We start from the raw sequence: 21,387 nt of genomic DNA, 5'->3' as shown, positions 1-21,387 counted from the left end.
GTGCAGCGTCCTATGGACCTTGTTGTCTTTCCCTAGAGAATAAGCAGAGTTAGTACCAGCAGCGGATTCTACCGAATATTTTAAGATAGTTTTGGGTAATATTTAAAAGGAATAGTGGAGGTGTCGCCAATCCTAAACTATCAGATTCTATCTATTGTTCTAGATTATAGAATGTACTAAATAAATGAGAGCTCAGAATATGAATAGTTGCTATTGTCAACTTTTAAAAGTTTTAGTAAATGTTTCCCCCATGTGCTTCCTAGCTAATGCTGATACCCTCCTTAGCATTTACATGACAATAGCAGTTTGCTAAAGATTAGCCAGTTACCATAGGTAAAATATGCTGCTACAGCTTGGATTATTAGAGCATACTACTCTACCCCCTGGAAGGTGACCTGTATCACACAGGCTATTGTAAGTCCACATTATTATATGCACACATGTACTTTGCCAATATTGTGTTCTAGCTTAGTTAAACAAGGATAACCCCATATGGGTTCACTACGATATGCCGGCGGTCGGGCTCCCGGCGACCAGCATACCGGCGCCGGGAGCCTGACCGCCGGCTTACCGACAGTGTGGCGAGCGCAAATGAGCCCCTTGCGGGCTCGCTGCGCTCGCCACGCTACGGGCGCGGTGGCCACGCTATTTTATTCTCCCTCCAGGGGGGTCGTGGACCCCCACAAGGGAGAATAAGTGTCGGTATGCCGGCTGTCGGGATCCCGGCCCCGGTATACTGTGCGCCGGGAGCCCGTCAGTCGGCATACTGAAGACCACCCCCCCATATGACAGATGGTTTGTTCTAACGTCATTGCTCAGTGATAAACTGGAGGCTTGGAGGAATTATTCTATGGATCTGTGGAAAATGGGATAAACAAGCCTCATGGCTGCACTCACACTTACATTAGCACACTCACATTTGCACATTATTATAGGAAAATTAAATCTTATTCATGAGTAGGATATAGATGACACCTTTACATACCTCCCAACACAAAGGAATAGAAGAAGGGCGCATAACGAAAAAACAAAGAAACAAATTGCCATTGTCTTCTTCCGTCCTAGTCGGTCAATGATCCATAAGGTCACCAACACGCCTGGTATAAAAGAGACAGAATGATTGGCCAGATTTGAAATAAATGTGTTTGGAAATTAGAAGAATAGATACATGACCACGAGGATACGTGCAAGCTGATGTGATGTGCATGATGTGGTTCTAACTTTTATACTCTATCAACTGATTTAGAACATTTATAATACAATATCATACAATATTAAGCAAACTACTTCACTGGCAAAATGTTTTTACACTGACCATATCCTATACATGTCCAACCTTATGTGTATTTCGTAGTGTAAATATTTCTGTACTGACCAGGGAATTCGGAGAGTGTGGTCCATAATAAATCTTTATAATCTTCAACAGTTAAATATTCACAGGATAGACTGCATTTTGGCTTGACCACCTTCCTCCGACTGGAAACTGCCAAAGTAAGAAAACAGAACATGACTACTTGGCACAGCCAGAAACCCTGTTGCAAGATAACCTAAGGATTGGAGCAGATATTATTTGAATATATGGATTACTAATAATAACCTTACAGCTACTAATGTATCTTAAAAAGGAAGTTGATAAAAGTATCTGTGTAGTTGGGTCTTGTCCCATTCATACATCTTTACAGATTACTAGCTGGAGTACCTTGCGTTGCCCGTGATTTTAAGAATGTCTGTTTACAAAAATAAATGTAAATATTAAACACACAGTATAAATAACATTGTAGATAGCTGAATACCCATGCTTCGCTGCGGGGTGAGGATGGTAAATTAGAATGATAGTTCGTTAAATTACGTTGGTTGGAGATCTAGTATATAGGCTATCTTGCTGCCCTGACCCACTTTGTGTGGTGGCCGGACCCCTTTTTGGTCCCCCAAGGGACCCTGCTCTTCCCATTATACAACTCTCTCAGTCTGTGGCTTCCTGCTGCCTCCATTCCCCTCCTCACATCATGTCAGTGCCACTGTGAAATTATCAATTTATTTACAGTTTCATATATAGCGCAGCACATTATGTATCTGCTGATATACTCTGTGCTGCTGGGGGACTGTGCTACTTCCACTATATAACTCTCAGTGTGTGGGTTCGTGCTACCTCCATTCCCCTCCTCACATGCAGCCCTGTCATCATTGACAGATCATGCATGCCCTGATATAATCTGTGCTGCTGGCCCACCCCTAGGGGTGCTAGTGGTGTGTTACCCCCACAGTGTTTGTTCCCAGACTGTAAGTCAGATGTGTAGCAAGTTTGGTGTAAATTGCTCCAGGCATTCCACAGTTATGCTGTCTGCTGAAAAAATCTGTGCTGCTGCCTCACCCCCACAGTGTTTGTTCCCAGATTGCAAGTCATATGTGTACCAAGTTTGTTGTAAATTGGTCCAGGCATTCAGGAGTTATGCTTTCTCCTGAAATACTCTGTGCTGCTGTCCCAACGCTAGGGGTGTCTAACCCCCACAGAGTTTGTTCCCAGATTGTAAATCAGATGTGTACCAAGTGTGGTGTAAATAGCTCCAGCCCTTACACAGTTATGCTGTCTGCTGACATACTCTTTGCTGCTGTCCCACTGCTAGGGGTGTCTGACCCCCACAGTGTTTGTTCCCAGAGTGTAAGTCACATGTCTACCAAGTTTGTTGTAAATTGCTGCAGGCATTCCAGTTATGCTGTCTGCTTAAATACTCAGTGCTGCTGCCTCACCCCTAGGAGTGCTAGGGGTGTCTAACCCCCACAGAGTTTGTAGATTGTAAGTCAGATGTGTACCAAGGTTGGTGTAAATTGCTCCAGCCCTTCCACAGTTATACTGTCTGCTGACATACTCTGTGCTGCTGTCCCACCCCTAGGGATGCTAGGGGCGTCTGACCCCACAGTGCTTGTTCCCAGAGTGTAAGTCATATGTGTACCAAGTTTGTTGTAAATTGCTGCAGGCATTCCAAAGTTATGCTGTCTGCTGAAATACTCAGTGCTGCTGCCTCACCTCTAGGGGTGTCTTCCCCCCACAGTAATTGTTCCCAGATTGTAAGGCATATGTGTACCAATTTTTTAGTACATTGCTCTAGCAATCCCGGAGTTATGGTGTCTCCTGATACACTCTGTGCTGCTGTCTCCCCCTAGGGGTGCTAGGGATTTCTAATTTTTTTTAGTTGCCTCTGTCGTGTTTTAATACACTTGTAAGTCAAATTTCACGATATTCGCTTGTAAACTGTGGATTTTTATAGAAAGACATACAGAAGGACAAATTTTCACTTTTATATAGTAGATTCTCCGCAGGTGATGTAAACTTATTTCTTACAAAGAAAGTAAAGTCTCCAGCAACTATGTATATGTTTTTGCTTAACAATGTTACTGGGAAAATGCTGGACTTCCAAGGGTTATAAGTGTCATAGAATGGAAACTATCACAGAGGAACATACAGAATGTTCTGGATGTCACTGTACCGTTACTTTTTGTCAAGTGTCAGATCAAATTTTTTATATACAGATGGCATTAAACTGTATTGTACCATACAGAACAAATTGAATAGCAGAGCTCTGCACGTCCATCTGGTGGTCAACTTTTTTCTACTTAAGTATTTTATGGATGATATTTCATATACTGTTTACAGGCAGTCAGGGCACCTGTGAGCTCTAAACATTCCTATAAAGTTATGGATCCTTTTAGTGTATTCATTTATTTCTCTGCAATGCCCTGATTAAATAACTTAAGTTACACAGAAGCCAATTTAAATCTGCATAGATTCAAAAGTTAAAACAATGGGGGTAATTCAGATCTGATCGTAGATGTGCTATTTACTCCGACATGCGGGGGGACGCCCAGCACAGGGCTAGTCCGCCCCGCATGTCAGACTCCCCACCATAAGCATCGCACGGTGACAATGCTTTTGCACCTGGCGAGTAGCTCCCTGCCAGTGCAGCTCCTGCGTGCTGGCAGGCCGCTATCTGCCGCGTTCCGGGCTGCAGCGGCTGCGTGTGACATCATGCAGCCGCCGCGGCCCGCCCCAACGGTCCGGACATGCCTGTGTTGTCCGGACCGCGCCCCGCCAACGGCACGCCCCCTCCTGTCCTCCTGCCCTGCAACCGCCTCTGCCTGTCAATCAGGCAGAGGCGATCACAGCCCAGAGATGCTGTTAGCGTGCGCACTTCACAAAAGGATTCATACTGCAATCGCTGCCGCTGCAGCGATCCAGTCTGAATTAGGCCCAATGTCTGTGTGGAATCTGTGTATCCCTTGCTCCTGCTTTTTCACTTTCCTTTTCTTATTCTGTGCACCATCCCCTCACCTCCTTTTTTTCCTCTTATTTTTGTTGTCTGTTATTACAATCAATAGTACAATCAATATAAAAGTATGTTACTACTTACTACTGCATACATCTCCAACTTGGAACAACTCTGTTGTTAATAGGACCAGCCCATAGTATGAAAAGGCATTGGAAAACCTGCAAGATGGAATAACATCGATTTTATCTGTAATGTTAATCTGTATGCAAATGTGTAATGCTGTCTACAGAGGTAACGCCTTTGTGGGCAAAATATAAATTGTATTTATTTATTAGTTTAAATGCGACATATAGACACTAAGGCTAACAACGTACATACTCATATCCCACGTCCTTTTAGCATGAGTAAGTTTTGCCTTATAGCCAGCTCTGAGGTATATGCGGCAAAATGTCCGCAATTTAACCACTAGACTTAAAGCTGCAAATTTTTAAAAGGCTAAATCATCCTGATTTGGGCTTTTAAAAAAGGCTGCTTTAATTCTAGAGGCTAAAGGGGCTAATCAGCAGAATTTGCTATCTTTTTCCTTGCATGCTGGGGGGCCGCCCATCGCTTGTGAGTGATCGCAATTTCTGCTTGTTAGCAGAAATACTGGAAGCCTACTGCCGGCGCGGCTTGGCTGCACCCGCTGGAGACCCGGCACCTTCTCCCTGATCACGGCGCCTGCGTTTGAAGTCACGCAGCCGCCATAATTATGCCCACGACATGCCTCCGTTCGGCCGACTCCGCCCCCCCGTTTGCGCCACACCGACCCGCAACACTCCATCTCCTCCCTGGAAACTGAGCATTACCTGCCTCCCCGCGACCGCCTCTGCCTGATTGACAAGCAGAGGCGATTGCACTTTCTGCGCCGCCCCCCCACCCCCACCCCGCAGAAAGTGCGGGCACATGCGCAGGACGGGTGCTGCGCATGCGCCCATGGGGCAATCGTAAAAATTCCGGTTGGATTGCGATTTGCGATCCAACCTGAATTAGCCCCAAAATGCAGAAATCATGTGGCTGTCTGACGTGTCACTGTTACATATACCCCTATGTGTATCCTACAGCGTTATATTCACAAAATACTTTCACCATAAAAAGCCAGTGGATGATGCTGAATTGAGCAAATACCAGCTTACTTAGCATAAAATATGCAATATGTTTTATTGATACGCGATGAAGCATTGTACCAACTCTATCATACAGGTTTAAGAAACGTAATAGCAAATGCAGACTGTATTTTGAAAGCAAATCAAAAGATTAAAAACACAAGTGCAAGTTTATGTTCCTTATGCCAGGCCTAAACCTGGCACATACACTACGGGGCAATCTCAACAGGTGGTTGTACAGTAAATAATCTATTTTTACGTGCGTTTTCTTTAGCACAAATTACGTCCAATGTGGTTGAACTAATCATCAGTCCCTCAATCTCGTACACGAGAACAAAAACACCTTGCAACCAAAAAGTTCCATATTCTCCATATATAGTGAAATGCATAAAATACAGATAAATATATTCTGGCACATAGATACAGTCAATCAAATATTGTAGAATATATAACTATTTTATTGTCTGAATAAAAGTCTGAATTATGGACCCAAAAGAACAATCTGCGTAAGTTCTCCTACTTTTCAGCAGTAGTACTCTGTATTGGGTGGGGTATATAAGGTCGACATTAACAATGTTGATATGGTCGAAATGTTGACATTCCCCACATTTCACCATTCATCATGTGGAAACTGCTGAGTTGTCGACATGATAGAATGTCAACAGGTGGTCTAGAAGTGACATCTCGCAGCATCTCCAGCGCCGGCTTCCGGGTCATGGCGGTAACGTGCAGCAGTTCTAACATCTGTCAGCGGCTCCGGTGAGTATTCACCGCCTATCTCTAATCCCTACCCTTTACCTTAAACGGGTGTGGTATGGAAGGTAGATAGTAACTAGGCCGACAAAGTCTCTAGGGCGACAGGGTCTTTAGGTCGACATGGTCTAAGTCGACAAGTCAAAAAGTCGACATTAGTTTTTTATGTTTTTTTGGTGTTGTTTCCTTCGTACAGTGACCGGGAACCCCAATTAGTGCACTGTGTCCCCCCCTCGCATGGCGAGAGAGCTTCGGGCAAGGTGCCTCGCTCTGTTACCGCTTTGCTCGGCACAGATTACTGTTCCAATTGTAGTCCACGTGGATCGTTAAGTATGAAAAGGTTAAAAAAAAAGGAAAAAAAATGTGAAAAACTCATGTCGACCTTTTGACCTGTCGACCCAGAACATGTCGACCTAGTTACTGTCGACCAATAGTGGTCGACCTAGATAGTGTCGACCTAGAGACCGGGTCCCACCTTAAACATCCCCCTATTACCTAACCCTAAACCCCTTCCCCATAGCCTAACCCTAACCTCCCCCCTAGTGGCAAACCCTAAACCTCCTGTCCTGCAGCCTAACGTCAACATTCAGAGAATGTTGGGATTGCACAAGTAAACATTACCAGTGTCAACATTCTGAGAATGTCAACATGTTGCCTGTTGACATTTCACCAATGTCGACATAATGGCGTAGACTTGGGTGGTGACCTAATGACTGCATCCCCTCTGTATTATCCACACACCTTCCATCCCCTTTTCTCTGCCAATGATTGTCATCTCTCTTCCCAACTGATGACCTCTTCCCACTCTCAACTACAGTATTTTGCCTATGCTGCTCCCCACTATTTCAACTTACTCCCTTCTCCCTATCAGACTCTCCACCTATCTGCAAAGCTTCTAAACCCATTTCTTTTTCAAAGCCTACCAGATCTCATCCTAACTTCTCCCTCTGTGTATCTCACCCTGGGCCTAATTCAGAACTGATCGTAGCAACAAATTTGTTAGCAGATGGGCAAAACCATGTGCACTGAAGGGAGGGAGGGGGGGCAGATATAACATGTGCAGAGAGAGTTAGATTTGGGTGGGTTATATTGTTTCTGTGCAGGGTAAATACTGGCTGCTTTATTTTTACACTGCAATTTAGATTGCAGATTGAACACACCACACCCAAATCTAACTCTCCCTGCACATGTTATATCTGCCCCCCGCCTGCAGTGCACATGGGCCCTCATTCCGAGTTGATCGGTCGCAAGGCGAATTTAGCAGAGTTACACACGCTAAGCCTACGCCTACTGGGAGTGTATCTTAGCATCTTAAAATTGCGACCGATGTATTCGCAATATTGCGATCACAAACTACTTAGCAGTTTTAGAGTAGCTCCACACTTACTCTGCCAGTGCGATCAGTTCAGTGCTTGTCGTTCCTGGTTTGACGTCACAAACACACCCAGCGTTTGCCCAACCACTCCCCCGTTTCTCCGGCCACTCCTGCGTTTTTTCCGGAAACGGTAGCGTTTTCAGCCACACGCCCATAAAACGCCGTGTTTCCGCCCAGTAACACCCATTTCCTGTCAATCACATTACGATCGCCGGAGCGAGGAAAAAGCCGTGAGTAAAAATACTATCTTCATAGCAAAGATACTTGGCGCAGTCGCAGTGCGAATATTGCGCATGCGCACTATGCGGAGTTTCACTGCGATGCGATGAAAAATACCGAGCGAACGACTCGGAATGAGGGCCCTGGTTTTGTCCATCTGCTAACAAATTTGCTGCTGCGATCATGTCTGAATTAGGCACCATGTCTGTTTGCCTCCCTCACGTTCTGTTCCTTTCCTTATGCCATTATCTCTGCCACTTGCTAACGGTGGCTCTGGACTGGAAAGTGGAAAGATTTGTAGGCGTTATATGAGTTGGTATGAACATTTTTTGCTGAATACTAATTAGGAGTATGAGTGCATCTACATTTGCATCGATGTACATGAAGTCTTTGCAAGAAAAATCATACAATTCATTTTAGAAATGTAAATGTTTCCAGCTTTCCAGGAAGCTATTTCAGAGTGCATTTCAGGTAAACACAAACACACAAAAAAGAGTGCTGTGATCTCCTCCTATATTTTACTATTTCCACCATGTTCATTCCCAGATAGAGCTGCAAACCAGCAGAGCCACACTAATTCCCCAGTAGCAGATCCTGTGAAGTGGGTGGAACCTTTGAAATGCGGCAGGCGGACAAGTAGCACTTGCACACATGGGACTTGATTCAATTCAGAGGTGGATGCAATGTCAATGTCGCAGCCGTTGGGCGATGTATTAAGTCTGCGCATGAGTCTGAGTCTGTGCAAGTGTCCTGACTATTAGTGCTCAGAGACGCAGAACAGAATCGGATGTAGGGTCTGTAGAATTCAGGCGTTCTTGGGTTGTAATGGGAGTGGCTAAGCAGATGCGGGCGTGCCGATGTATGCGCACAGCCACTCACACACGAGGCCACGTTCAGGCGGTGACTGTGGAGGCCGTGGCTACATGCAACTCAGAATTAGCCCCAAAATGAAGCATTGAGGGTCCGCCTTTTTTGTGATTACTAAAAGACCCTTTAAGGCAATTATACATAATACAGCAGGGATTCCAAACCACAGTCCTCAAGGCACACTAACTGTTCAGGTTTTAAGGATATTCATATTTGAGCACAGGTAACTTATAAGTACCTCAGTTTTTTTTATTTCTCTTTCATCCACTAGGGGACACTGGAGTCCTATACAGTAGGGGTGTGAAGCCTTGAACCGGAGGTGTGGCACAATCTAAAATTAGCATCCAGCCGGTTCCTCCCCCTTCACATCCCTCCTCCCTCAGTTTGAAAAATTGTGCTGGAGGTAACAGCATGTGGAGCACTTGAGCTCCTGACTAAAAATCTAAAAGGGGCTGCGTAACCCTAATAAAAGGGGGACAAGGCTGCCTAATACCAGAGAGACAAAGATCCCTATTGAAGGGATCTGCCTCTCTCCACAGGAGATCCTCCAGCCTTCTAACAGTGAGTACTGGTCGAAGGAAAGAAGTAGCTTAGGGTCCTTCATGTATTTTTATTTATTTTTATACCTTCCTTACTAAAATATCACTAAAAAAAAGCTGCCTCCTGTAATATATCACTGTAAAATATCACTGCTGCCTCCTGTAATATATCAATGTAATGCTGCCTCCTGTAATATAGCCCCTCACATTGCAGCTACAGCAGCGAGCGCGGGAGCAGAGTGCAGCGCGGGACTCGGCCTTTCCTCCCTGTGAGCAGGGAGAGACGGCAGAGCGGGTCCGGAGCGCGCCAAAAACCTCACAGAGCGCCAGATAGTGGACTCGGCGCGCGCCGGCCAGCGGGAGGGTGCTAGACATACAAGTGCTTCCATACCGTGAGGAAGGGGTGGCAGCGACATCTGAGGCAGCAGCAAGTGGAGCTCATATAGCCTAATGGCTAGGGTTCCTGACCAGCAGCATATTTTCCCATGCAGTCTTGCAGGACATTTAGTGAGGGCCATATTTAATGTGTCTGGCACCAGGCTGAGGTAATGGATGGGTCCTCCCCCTCCCCCCAGTAGAGTACATAGGGGAAGGTTGTTCACTAAAGAATTAGCTCCCCCTGCTGCACTGCCTGCATAGTGCATAGTATAATATAGCAGGGAGATCGTTAGGTAACAGCTCCCTCTGCTGGTGGATAATATATATACAGATTATATATACAGATGAGGATCTCCTGAAAAGTAATCAAACTTTACAATTTATATTTTCAAGGGACTTCTGTTTCAAAGATCCTGCAGAAAATACACGGAAGCAAGCGAATACCAAATCTAACATCGTAGCTGATTTACAGTTGGGTTGTGAGGATTGCGAGTCGGCTGGTGTTTTAAATTTTTTTTTCTATATCAATTTTTAATTTTTTTTTTTATTTTTTTTTATTGTTAATTAAATTAAAGATATTGGCCTGCTCCTTTTATATACGAAAAGGACAGGTAATTCCAGCCGGATCCAATACTTTCGCTTCCGCCATCTCCCAGTCTTTCTCTTCCTAGTTTAAAGGGTGAAAGCGCGGCGGGCTACCCTGGTACAGGGTTTTCAAAACAACATGTCTAAGGCAACCAAGACCTCCAAGACCTGTTATGTTTGTATGAAATGTAACAAGAAGAGCACGCGGGTTGGCAGCTCCGGGGTGTGAGACTCCTGCTTAAACAAGGACGCTCCACCTGGGAGCAGTGCTCTGGCTAAGGCATGGGAAGACAACCTTGCTAATAGAATCTCCATGGAGATGGCAGAGTCGCGCAAGCAGCAATCAGAATGGGCTGCGGGATTCTCAAAAACGATGGAGGAATTTCTCATCAGGTTAACGCCGCCCGCACACGCAGAAACTAGTGTGCGCAAAGCTGTTAAAAGAACTCTCCCTATGATACCAGAATCACAGGAGGAAGAGGGTTTTCTTCTTGATACGGTGGAAGGTGAGTTAATTGAACCTAACCTAGACGCCGACTTTCCAGAAGAGGACTCGGCAATCTCAGGTCTAGACTCCTTAATTGACGCGGTAAAAGAGAGCCTAAGCTTTAAGGATGAGGAAATACGAAAGCCGGAGGATTTCGATTTGTTCGAATCCCAGAAGCCGCGTTCAGCAGTGTTTCCTATTCCTAAATCCCTCCAATCTCAGATAGAGGAGGCTTGGAAACAACCTGACAAACGGTTTCAATTTCCGAAACGGTTTCAGGTAACTTATCCCCTACCTAAGGGTGTAATGGACAAGTGGGAGACTCCGCCGGTAGTGGATGCTTCCCTAGGAAGGTTGTCAAAAAAGACAATTTTACCAATTCCTAACGTAACTACTTTAAAGGATGCATCAGACCGTAAAGTTGACACTGCGTTAAAGTCAATTTTTGTTGCAGCTGGTGCAGCGCAGAGACCTGCGATCGTCTGTGCTTGGGTCAACAAGGCCATGGGTGCATGGTCCGGCCGTATTGTACAAGCTATTGAGGAGGAAAATATCTTAGAAGAGATTACCCAACTGGCAGAACACATTCGAGAATCTGCATCGTACTTGTGTCAAGCTTCTAAGGATATTAGCAGAATAGCATCGCGCATATCTGCATCGGCCATATCGGCTAGAAGGATTTTATGGCTCAGAGAATGGCAGGGAGACTCTGAGACCAAGAAGGCGGTAGAATCCATCCCCTTTGGGGGTGAAATGCTGTTCGGACCAGAATTAGACAAGTGGAATTCGCAGGCTACAGCGGGGAAGTCCACTTTTCTGCCTACTCCGTATACGAGAACCGCTCCACAAACTAGGAGAGGTTATTCGGGACCAGCATTTACTTCATTTAGATCTCAGTCCTTTCGAGCCAGAGGAAGGGGTTTCGGTACACAAGCACGTGGGGGCAGAGGTAGAGGCCGCTCACAAGCAACAACCAGAAAGCAGGATAAACCCGCTGACAAGACTGTGGCATGACGGCCTCCCAGCTCACCTGGGGTCCCCTTAGGTGGGCGGCCGACTGGAAGGTTTTCAGGACATCTGGGCCAAAACCTCACCAGAACTTTGGGTGAACAACTTGATCTCTCAGGGATACAAACTGGAATTTCAACAGAGGCCTCACAGTCAGTTTTTTACAACAGGATTGCCTCAGTGCCCTCAGAAAGCAAGGGCACTACGGGCAGCAATTCTCAAATTGCTACAAGCAGAGGTCCTTATTCCGGTTCCCGCTTCTCAGAGAGGAACGGGGTTCTATTCCAATCTTTTTGTCGTGCCAAAGCCAGACGGGACGGTCAGACCAATACTCAATTTAAAAGTTTTCAACCAGTTTTTAAGAGTCTACAAATTCAAGATGGAATCAATCCAATCAGTCATTGCAGGCTTAGAACAGGGCGAGTTCATGGTATCCATGGACATAAAGGATGCATATCTGCATATTCCAATCTGGACTCCTCACCAGGCTTACTTAAGGTTCGCACTGGTGGCGGATCACTACCAATTCCGGGCATTGCCGTTCGGCCTAGCATCAGCCCCAAGAATTTTCACAAAGATCATGGCGATCATGGTTGCAGGACTGAGAATGTTGGGGGTCACGATTATACCTTATCTGGACGATTTATTGATCAAGGCTCCATCTCAGAATCGACTGCTCAAGGATGTTCAGACATCCCATCAATTCCTAATTCAACATGGATGGATTGTCAATTTCCAGAAGTCCAACCTCATACCGACTCAACGGATTCAATTCCTCGGTCTCATCTTGGATACGGTCCTATTACGGGTGTTCCTACCAGAGAACAAGGTCCAGGACCTGCAGAGATTAGTGGCTCAGGTACGGAGGACGCAAACCGTTTCTCTGCACCTCTGTGTGCAACTTCTCGGGAAGATGGTGGCGTCGTTCGAAGCTCTCCAGTACGGCAGACTTCATTCACGACCATTCCAAATGAACCTCATTGCTCAGGGAGCAGGCTCGCACTGGCTTCTCCATCGGAGAATCCGACTTCACCCACAGGTACGGGTCTCCCTGTTATGGTGGTCGTTACACAAGAACCTTGCAGCCGGCAAAAAAATGCGGCATTTGGGATTGGAGGATCCTGACGACGGATGCCAGTCTCAGAGGTTGGGGAGCCGTCCTAAACGACCATCAGTTTCAAGGACGGTGGATCCTACAGGAGAGCAAACTACCCATAAATATCCTCGAACTAAGAGCAGTTTACAATGTACTTCTCTTAGCAGAAGACCTAGTCGTGAATCAACACATCAGGATTCAGTCAGACAATGTCACGACGACGGCTTACATAAACCGTCAAGGAGGAACAAAGAGCAGGATGGCGTTAAAGGAAGCCACAAAGATCTTGTTGTGGGCGGAAAGAAGAGACATCATTCTCTCGGCAGTGTTCATTCCAGGTGTGGAGAACTGGGAAGCAGATTACCTCAGTCGCCAGGACATGCATCCGGGAGAGTGGTGCCTTCACCCACGGATTTTCAACATGATTGTGAGAAGATGGGGTCTACCTCAGGTGGACCTAATGGCGTCTCGACAAAACCATCAGCTGCCCAGATATGTGTCAAGGACGCGAGATCCAGCAGCAGAAGGAGTGGACGCATTAACACTTCCTTGGTGTTACAGGAAGGTTTACATATTTCCACCATTCCCACTCATACCCAGGGTTCTGAAGAGGGTAAAGCGGGAACGAGTGTGGGCCATTCTAATTGCACCAGATTGGCCCCACAGGAGTTGGTACTCCGACCTGCGGGGGTTACTTGCGGAAGATCCTTGGAGGTTACCTCAGAGAGAGGACCTGCTATCTCAGGGACCGTTCCTACACCCTGACCTGAACAGGCTGCGTTTGACGGTGTGGCTATTGAAACCCGGATCTTAAGAAACAGAGGGATTCCACGAACGGCCATTCCTACAATGATTGCCGCTAGAAAACCGGTCACAGCCAGGCACTACTACAGGATTTGGAGACGGTACATGGCTTGGTGTCGGGAGCGGGGATGGAATTCAACGAACTTCCATTTATCTCGACTTCTACTTTTCCTTCAGGCCGGTCTAGAGGGAGGCTTCAGACTGGGCTATCTGAAGGTTCAGATTTCGTCTCTCTCCATCCTTTTTCAACAGCGGTTAGCATCCTTGCCAGAGATTAAAACCTTTTTACAGGGGGTTCTGAGGATTCAACCCCCTTTTCGTCCTCCCACAGCACCATGGGACTTGAATTTGGTGTTAGAATATTTGAAGTCACCGACTTTTGAGCCGTTGACAAGAACAGACCTGAAATATCTCTCTTGGAAGGTCACGTTATTACTTGCCTTGACTTCGGCTAGGCGAGTTTCTGAGTTGGGAGCCTTATCCTTTAAGAGTCCTTTCTTAGTTTTTCATGAGGATAGGGCGGAACTCTGTACAAGGGCGGACTTCCTTCCGAAGGTGGTTTCGGGGTTTCATGTAAACCAGCCAATAGTGGTTCCATCTTTCCAGGATCTCACAGATGAGGACGTGTCCTTGGATGTTGTCCGAGCTTTACGGGTATACGTACAGGTTACGTCGTCCTTCAGAAAGTCGGACCATTTGTTTGTTCTTTATGATGGGCCAAAGAAGGGTTGGCCAGCATCTAAGCAGTCTTTGGCTAGATGGATTAGACTTACCATTCGGCAAGCTTATGTTTCCTGTGGCAAACAGGTTCCGGTTCAGACGGGTGCTCATACTATCCGTTCAGTGGGTGCCTCGTGGGCAGCTGCCAGGGGTGCTTCCACTACTCAACTTTGCAGAGCGGCGACGTGGTCTTCAGCCCACACGTTCGCGAAATTTTACAAGTTTGATACTTTTGCGTCCGGAGAATCTAAGTTCGGACGTTTAGTTTTGCAGGCCACCGACAGCACTCCCACCCTGGGGGTAAACTTTGGGACGTCCCCTACTGTATAGGACTCCAGTGTCCCCTAGTGGATGAAAGAGAAAAGAGGATTTTTGTACTTACCAATAAATCCATTTCTCTGAATCCTCTAGGGGACACTGGACGCCCGCCTCGGTGCTGTCAACTTGCTGTGTTCTAAGTTCTTGTTTTAAAACAGTTCGTATAAACAGCGTTCCTTTTTTTCGGTTAAGAGTTCTTGGCCGCTGTTTGATATGTTGTACGGTTCGGTTCCTCGCCATGTGCTATAGTGTCATGTCCTATTCTCTCAGTCAAATTTTTCAAACTGAGGGAGGAGGGATGTGAAGGGGGAGGAGCCGGCTGTGCAGACAATGCTAATTTTAGATTGTGCCACACCTCCGGTTCAAGGCTTCACACCCCTACTGTATAGGACTCCAGTGTCCCCTAGAGGATTCAAAGAAATGGATTTATCGGTAAGTACCAAAATCCTCTTTTTTATTTAACCATCTGTGCTCAAGCATGGATATCACTGGAACCAGGACAGTTAGTGTGCATTGAGGACCGTGGTTGAGAAACACTGTCTTACAGAATTAGGGTCTCATTTATCAACATGTTTTATCATATGCGTTGTATATGATAAATGGTGCTCCAGCCTATCAGCTCCCAGCTGTAATTTTTTAAATATGACAGTTAGGAGCTGATTGGCTGAAGCACCATTTGTCATACACAAGTTTTAAAACTCATTGTGTATGATAAAACGTATTGAAAAATGGGCTCCTTAACGTAAATCATACAATATACAGTGCACAGCTACTGCAAATACTATATAAGTGACTTAAGCACTTACCATATAAACCAAAGCAACAGAGTTGTACATCTGAACTGGGGTGAGAAAAGGTCACGTATTCTACCTCGATCCTCCTAATAAAACAAAAAAATTTGTAACCTCTGGATTTCTTTCTTTTACCTTCAAACTATACTTACAAGGGCACCAGAAAGCTTAGAGTGGCAGAGGTCAAAATACTGCTAGTTTTCATGTTAATCTGTCATAGATGAAATCATCAGACAATGGGATCTATTTACTAAGCCTTGGATGGAGATAAAGTACCAGCCAATCAGCTCTTAACTGTCATTTTTGAAACGCAGCCTGTGACATGTTAGTTAGCTGAATGGTTGGTACTTAATTTCCGTCCACTTTATCTCCATCCAAGGCTTAGTAAATAGACTCCTATAGCACAACAGTTATTCATGTAGAATCACCAGCTGTTGAAAAATACTGCACAATTGCTTTTTTTTTGGGGGGGGGGGGACCAAAATCACTACCACCTGACAACAACATTGTGACCGTTCCCTTGTGTCTTTTCCTTATATAATAAATGATACATACCTGCCTGGATAAGATGAGTTTCCCTAAAGGCATGGGAGCACCATTCTCAGTTGCAATACGCTTCAAAGTAGCAAGTGCTTTCTCCTGATTGCCGGACAGGACATCATACCTGGCACTCTCAGGCAACCACTACAAATGTAATATACAATAGCACATGGTGAGCAGATGACAAATTAGAAAATGTAATAAATACATAAAGGGGGATTCAATTAAACATAAGGCTCTGATGGAACCTTGCACAATGTGTAGTGCTGCAGGCTATAGAAGTGGTCTAGGGCTGGCTAGGCAGGGCGTGGCTTCAAACAGGAAGCTAGTTCTCTGCTTATCGCAGCTCGGTATGGCAGTCCTGGAGGGAGGAAACACTTCCCAATAAAACTGCCTTGTGTGTCTGACTGACATGAAGGACTACCAATAGGAAGTCACTACCAGTCACTGTGAAGCCAGTGCAGCTATTCAATTGTTGCTCCAATCAGACGTCCATTAGTAGTCAATACGCCTGACAGCATTTAAAGATCTTGACTGGGCGTTCAAACTCCGGATTTGGGCACCCAAACTACGTACTTTTTTTTTTTTTCAAAACAATTTTAACAAAAATACAAGAGAAAACATAAGTACATTGCACATAGCCGAGGCTAATTACATAAAGTGATACGAATGTAGACGTACTAGATACATAATGGCGACCATTAAAACTCCAAAGAGTCCCGCGCGGGGGTAAACCCCTGCTAATTGAATAGCTATAGCACACAAATTAACCGGGGAAAACAGCGGCTATTTGGATTCCCCACTGTCAGTCCTACTCTTTAATTCCAGTGTGAGAGAACATGCAGAGATAACTCACAATTGATTAGATTATTGCCATTGGATTAGACTCTTGGATATGCTAGACACCAGCACTTCTAAAATGTATCCAACGGCATCAGCAACTCTGATGCGAAGTTGTAAGAAAATATTAATTATTCACTTTACTTTGGAAACATCAATTATAAATGGCTAACATATCATTCTCTAATGATTTTCATCACTGTCAATATATGCTAATGGTTCATGATTCCATAATGAATAACAGCCATAAGCCAACATTTCTTTCTTTAATAAATTATATTTAATAAACACTTACAAAGCACAAAATGGAAAAGAGCATAAGTGGCAGGGCAGAGAGTATGAGAAGCCAACGCCATCCCAAAGTGGGCATCACAAAGATAGCCAGGAGGACCTCAAACACGGTGCCCACTGCCCAGAATATCTGCCAGTAAGAGAACACATGTTAGCAGATTGCATCAAAATCTGCCATTGTTGTAAATTGGAAACAAGTACATTGGAACAGAGGACAATTGTAATCATTTATCAATAGACAAAGAGATATCTGAGCTGAACTGAACAATAAAGTAATACAATGTACATTACGTTATTGTTTGGGTGTTTATAAGTAATACAATGTACATATAAACACCTAAACAATAATGTAATACAATGTACATACATACATGTACTGTACACCCAAACAGTAACGTAATACAATTTATATACGCCCAAACAATACAGTAACATGCTTTATATACAAACGAACAATAAAGTAATATGCTTTATATACAACCGAACAATAAAGTAATATGTTTTATATACAACACATATGTTTACTAATATTTAGCTAAAGTGAGTTTTGTACTTTGTCGCCTACAGTTCTTGCTTATACATTAACATCTGTTTTCCAATTTAACTATTCAACATCTTTGCTTCTTGTAAGTCTGTTCCACCATAAAAATTAGTCATTATAAACTCTGAACTTTATCTTAAAGAAACTTGCGTGAAAATCTAAAAAAAAAAAAAAAAATCAGCTAAGATTAAATTCTTTTTTTTTCTTTATTTCTGTATTGCAGTTCTTCTACCAATAAAATCAGTGTACTACTTTCAATCCAAAAATTACCCACAAGTAAAAACACTTTGTAACTTCTATGAGAAAGTTTAAGATATGAAAGCAATACATAAAATACAAAATGACCTTATGTTAATAAAATCCTGAATGACATAAAATATAATAGATAATATTAATGAATAAACCTGAATTGTACATAAAAAGGAGCAAACAAGGAAAATAAGGAAATATAAATAAAATAAAGTAATATGACCAAATATTGGGGATATTTAAAACATTTTCTAATATTTTTTTAAAAGAACTCATTGCATTTTCAAAGATTTGTTCAAATGAAATATTCTCATACGCATCCACAATAGCCTACTCCCTTTCCAGGGTCAGTCAGTGCTGCTTTGCTTTTTAAAACCACCTTTATGTCATGCTTATAAATACAAATAAAACTGTTAGCTTGGAATAGCATATGGGATAGAATATTTTTAAACTATAAAACTAAAGACCGGTTGACCGATCTGATCAAAAATGTTGTGAATGGAAGATATACTTTTTGAGTATAATATGTAAAAGTAATGGTATATTGGATATTAAATGAGATGGGATATTAGGCACAGTTTGGATTAACAATGCATCTGTGGATATGGAGATCAGAGATTTTTAATGACTGCATGGCTCCCCAATACAGATAGATTTAATGCACACACAGTTATACTGTAAATAGCCAGGCAGTCATTCAATTGTGTACCATATGCACATGCTACAACAAATTATAAAAGCTTTAAATATACAACCCTATGTGTATCCTACGAGCCCTATCTTTTTTCAGAGGAAAAAACGGGCTGATATCTAGATTCTAGTTTCGGGCTATTCTATTACAGCCGTTTTCTTTGTCAGAAATGCGCAGCGATACCTAATAACACATGGGATTCGGGATAAATTCTGAAGGGCTGCTTATCGGGGATTATATCAGCATTATACAATGGGGGATCGTGGCTAATAGGATAGCCCCCCGGCAAACCTATTGGCAGTGGTAAATTACTGCTGCGAATAGGATATCTCCCATAATTTGTAGTTATTTTGGCCATTTAAACAGGACTGTAAGCACCGGCCGCCTCACAGAACACTGGATGTACTTTAGCAAACATTTTTATTTTAATTAAAAAACTGGTCCTGATAGGTAAGTTCCAACAACATCAGAAGATTTACTGGGGTGTACTGTAGGTGTAGGCAGGACTTACCTGGCTATGGAGTCTCTCCCACGGTGAGCAGATTGCGAGAACCATCAAACATGAAACAACCTCTTCGGCCAGGTATGTCACAATGTTGTCATTTGCTTGAGGGTTACCCCTCTAAATCTGAATTATGCAAGTGGTCCTGATTTTCTAGTTCAAAATTCAAAGGACGCAAAATGAAACATTTGTGAGTGCAGCTGAGACAGAACGGTCTTACCTCTATCAGAAGGATGCACTTAGCTCTTGCTTTCATGGGTAGGAACTCTGCATAGAGTGTTACTCTGATTGGTTAGCACACATAAGAAACGAAGGAGAAAAATGTAAAACTTTAGTATGCAAATCCCTTGCCTGTACAGTTACCAGCAATTAAAATAATTCTCAGAATAAGCTACAAGCTGGGTACTGTGATACTATCTATCTATAATCACTACTATCTCATGGTTACGGATTCAGCTATACCTACTTACAAATGATCAAATTATCCTCTTTAATAAATATTTATTATAAGGCCAAGAGCAACGGGTTCTCAACTTCTCAACCACGATACTCAAGGCACGCTAACAGTCCTGGTTGTAATTATAGTCATACTTGTGCACAGGTGACTTAATTAGTACCTCAGTTATTTTGATTTAACCATCTGTGCTCAAGCAAGGATACCACTAAAAAATATACTTGCCTACACTCTCAGAACAGCGGGGAGTCTCCCAAAAATTTGGGGGGCCCACCCAGCCACCCGGAAAAGTGGGCAAGTCTCCAAGAACCTTACTGCCCTGACCACTAAGCTGGGCGATGATGCAATTTGCGCTGAATCGCGTCATCATAGTTATGCACCCTGCTGTGCAATGCTGGCAATCTCAGCAATGTATAGCGGCGGGCATGGCCACGATGATATAATCACGGAACCAAACCACACAGACTCCTTTGTGACTTGCTGCGCCCCCACCCTGCCCCCTATGACGCGTCACGTCACAGCTGTAGACTGCCGTCTCCCGGAGGTGGAAGCCAGAAAGTCACTAAGCACTAAAACCATTAGTGTCCCTTGAGGAGTGAAGTTGGGATTCACTGACCTAGAGCATAAGATGGGGCGGTAACTGTATGTAACAAGCAGGAAAAGCTGAACATTATAATTTGCTTTTCTTTTCTTTTTTCAAATGAAGCGAATGGCAGAGAAATACAAAAACATAAATTCCATTCATAAAGGTAAGATGAATTGTAATAGTTGAACAAAAAAACAAAACAAAACAAGGGGGTAAATTTACTAAGATTGGAGTTCTATTTAACATGGGATGTTGCCCATAGCAACCAATCAGATTCTACTTCTCATTTATCTAGCACCGTCTAGAAGATAATACCTGGAATCTGATTGGTTGCTATGGGCAACATCCCATCTTAACTAGAACTCCCATCTTAGTAAATTTACTCCAAGGTTGTCACAGCAATCATATCAAGAGATCAATGTGAGTCCCAAGGTCCAGAGACCAAAGAGATAACATAAAACATAGTATTATGCCTCTTTTTTTTTTTTATTGAGTACTTTTTTATGAAAGTTTTACATTAACAAAGAAAACATAAAACTTATGCATCCTCATCTGTGCAACATTGGTATCAAGTAAACAATAAAAATTGGTGCAAAACAAGATGCAGGTACATAATGCAGGAAAAAAATAAGATTTTACTTACCGGTAAATCTATTTCTCGTAGTCCGTAGTGGATGCTGGGGACTCCGTAAGGACCATGGGGAATAGACGGGCTCCGCAGGAGACAGGGCACTTTAAGAAAGAATTAGGGATACTGGTGTGCACTGGCTCCTCCCTCTATGTACCTCCTACAGACCTCAGTTAAGGAAACTGTGCCCGGAAGAGCTGACAGTACAAGGAAAGGATTTTGGAATCCAGGGTAAGACTCATACCAGCCACACCAATCACACCGTATAACTCGTGATAAACTTACCCAGTTAACAGTATGAACAACAACAGAGCATCAGTTCAACCCTGATGCAACCATAACATAACCCTTATGTAAGCAATAACTATATACAAGCATTGCAGAAGAAGTCCGCACTTGGGATGGGCGTCCAGCATCCACTACGGACTACGAGAAATAGATTTACCGGTAAGTAAAATCTTATTTTCTCTAACGTCCTAGTGGATGCTGGGGACTCCGTAAGGACCATGGGGATTATACCAAAGCTCCCAAACGGGCGGGAGAGTGCGGATGACACTGCCATCCGAATGAGCAAACACAAGGTCCTCCTCAGCCAGGGTATCAAACTTGTAGCACTTTGCAAAGGTGTTTGAGCCTGACCAAGTAGCTGCTCGGCAAAGCTGTAATGCCGAGACCCCTCGGGCAGCCGGCTAAGAAGAGCCCACCTTCCTTGTGG

At 43.9% G+C, this 21,387-nt stretch overlaps 1 protein-coding gene across 2 annotated transcripts in view; it reads right to left on the bottom strand.

Annotated features, from left to right (window-relative positions):
* The window catches only part of SVOP (SV2 related protein), a 113,166-nt gene that overhangs the window by 20,147 nt on the left and 71,632 nt on the right, over nucleotides 1-21,387 (bottom strand). Inside the window, exons 7-13 of one of the 2 annotated variants that reach the window (XM_063913260.1) lie at nucleotides 19,225-19,288; nucleotides 17,026-17,151; nucleotides 15,906-16,034; nucleotides 15,366-15,439; nucleotides 4,407-4,483; nucleotides 1,376-1,483; nucleotides 986-1,097 (exon numbers count right to left, since the gene is read on the bottom strand). In XM_063913260.1, coding sequence (XP_063769330.1) covers nucleotides 986-1,097; nucleotides 1,376-1,483; nucleotides 4,407-4,483; nucleotides 15,366-15,439; nucleotides 15,906-16,034; nucleotides 17,026-17,151; nucleotides 19,225-19,288 — 690 coding nt within the window. The remainder of the gene's footprint in view (nucleotides 1-985; nucleotides 1,098-1,375; nucleotides 1,484-4,406; nucleotides 4,484-15,365; nucleotides 15,440-15,905; nucleotides 16,035-17,025; nucleotides 17,152-19,224; nucleotides 19,289-21,387) is intronic. The other variant, XM_063913261.1, reaches the window with a different exon arrangement.

Source organism: Pseudophryne corroboree, chromosome 1 (genome assembly GCF_028390025.1).
Source record: "Pseudophryne corroboree isolate aPseCor3 chromosome 1, aPseCor3.hap2, whole genome shotgun sequence".
In the NCBI taxonomy this organism is placed as follows: Eukaryota; Metazoa; Chordata; class Amphibia; order Anura; family Myobatrachidae; genus Pseudophryne; species Pseudophryne corroboree.
The sequence above is the reverse complement of the archived record's forward strand: the minus strand, read 5'-3'. Positions and strand labels throughout refer to the sequence as shown.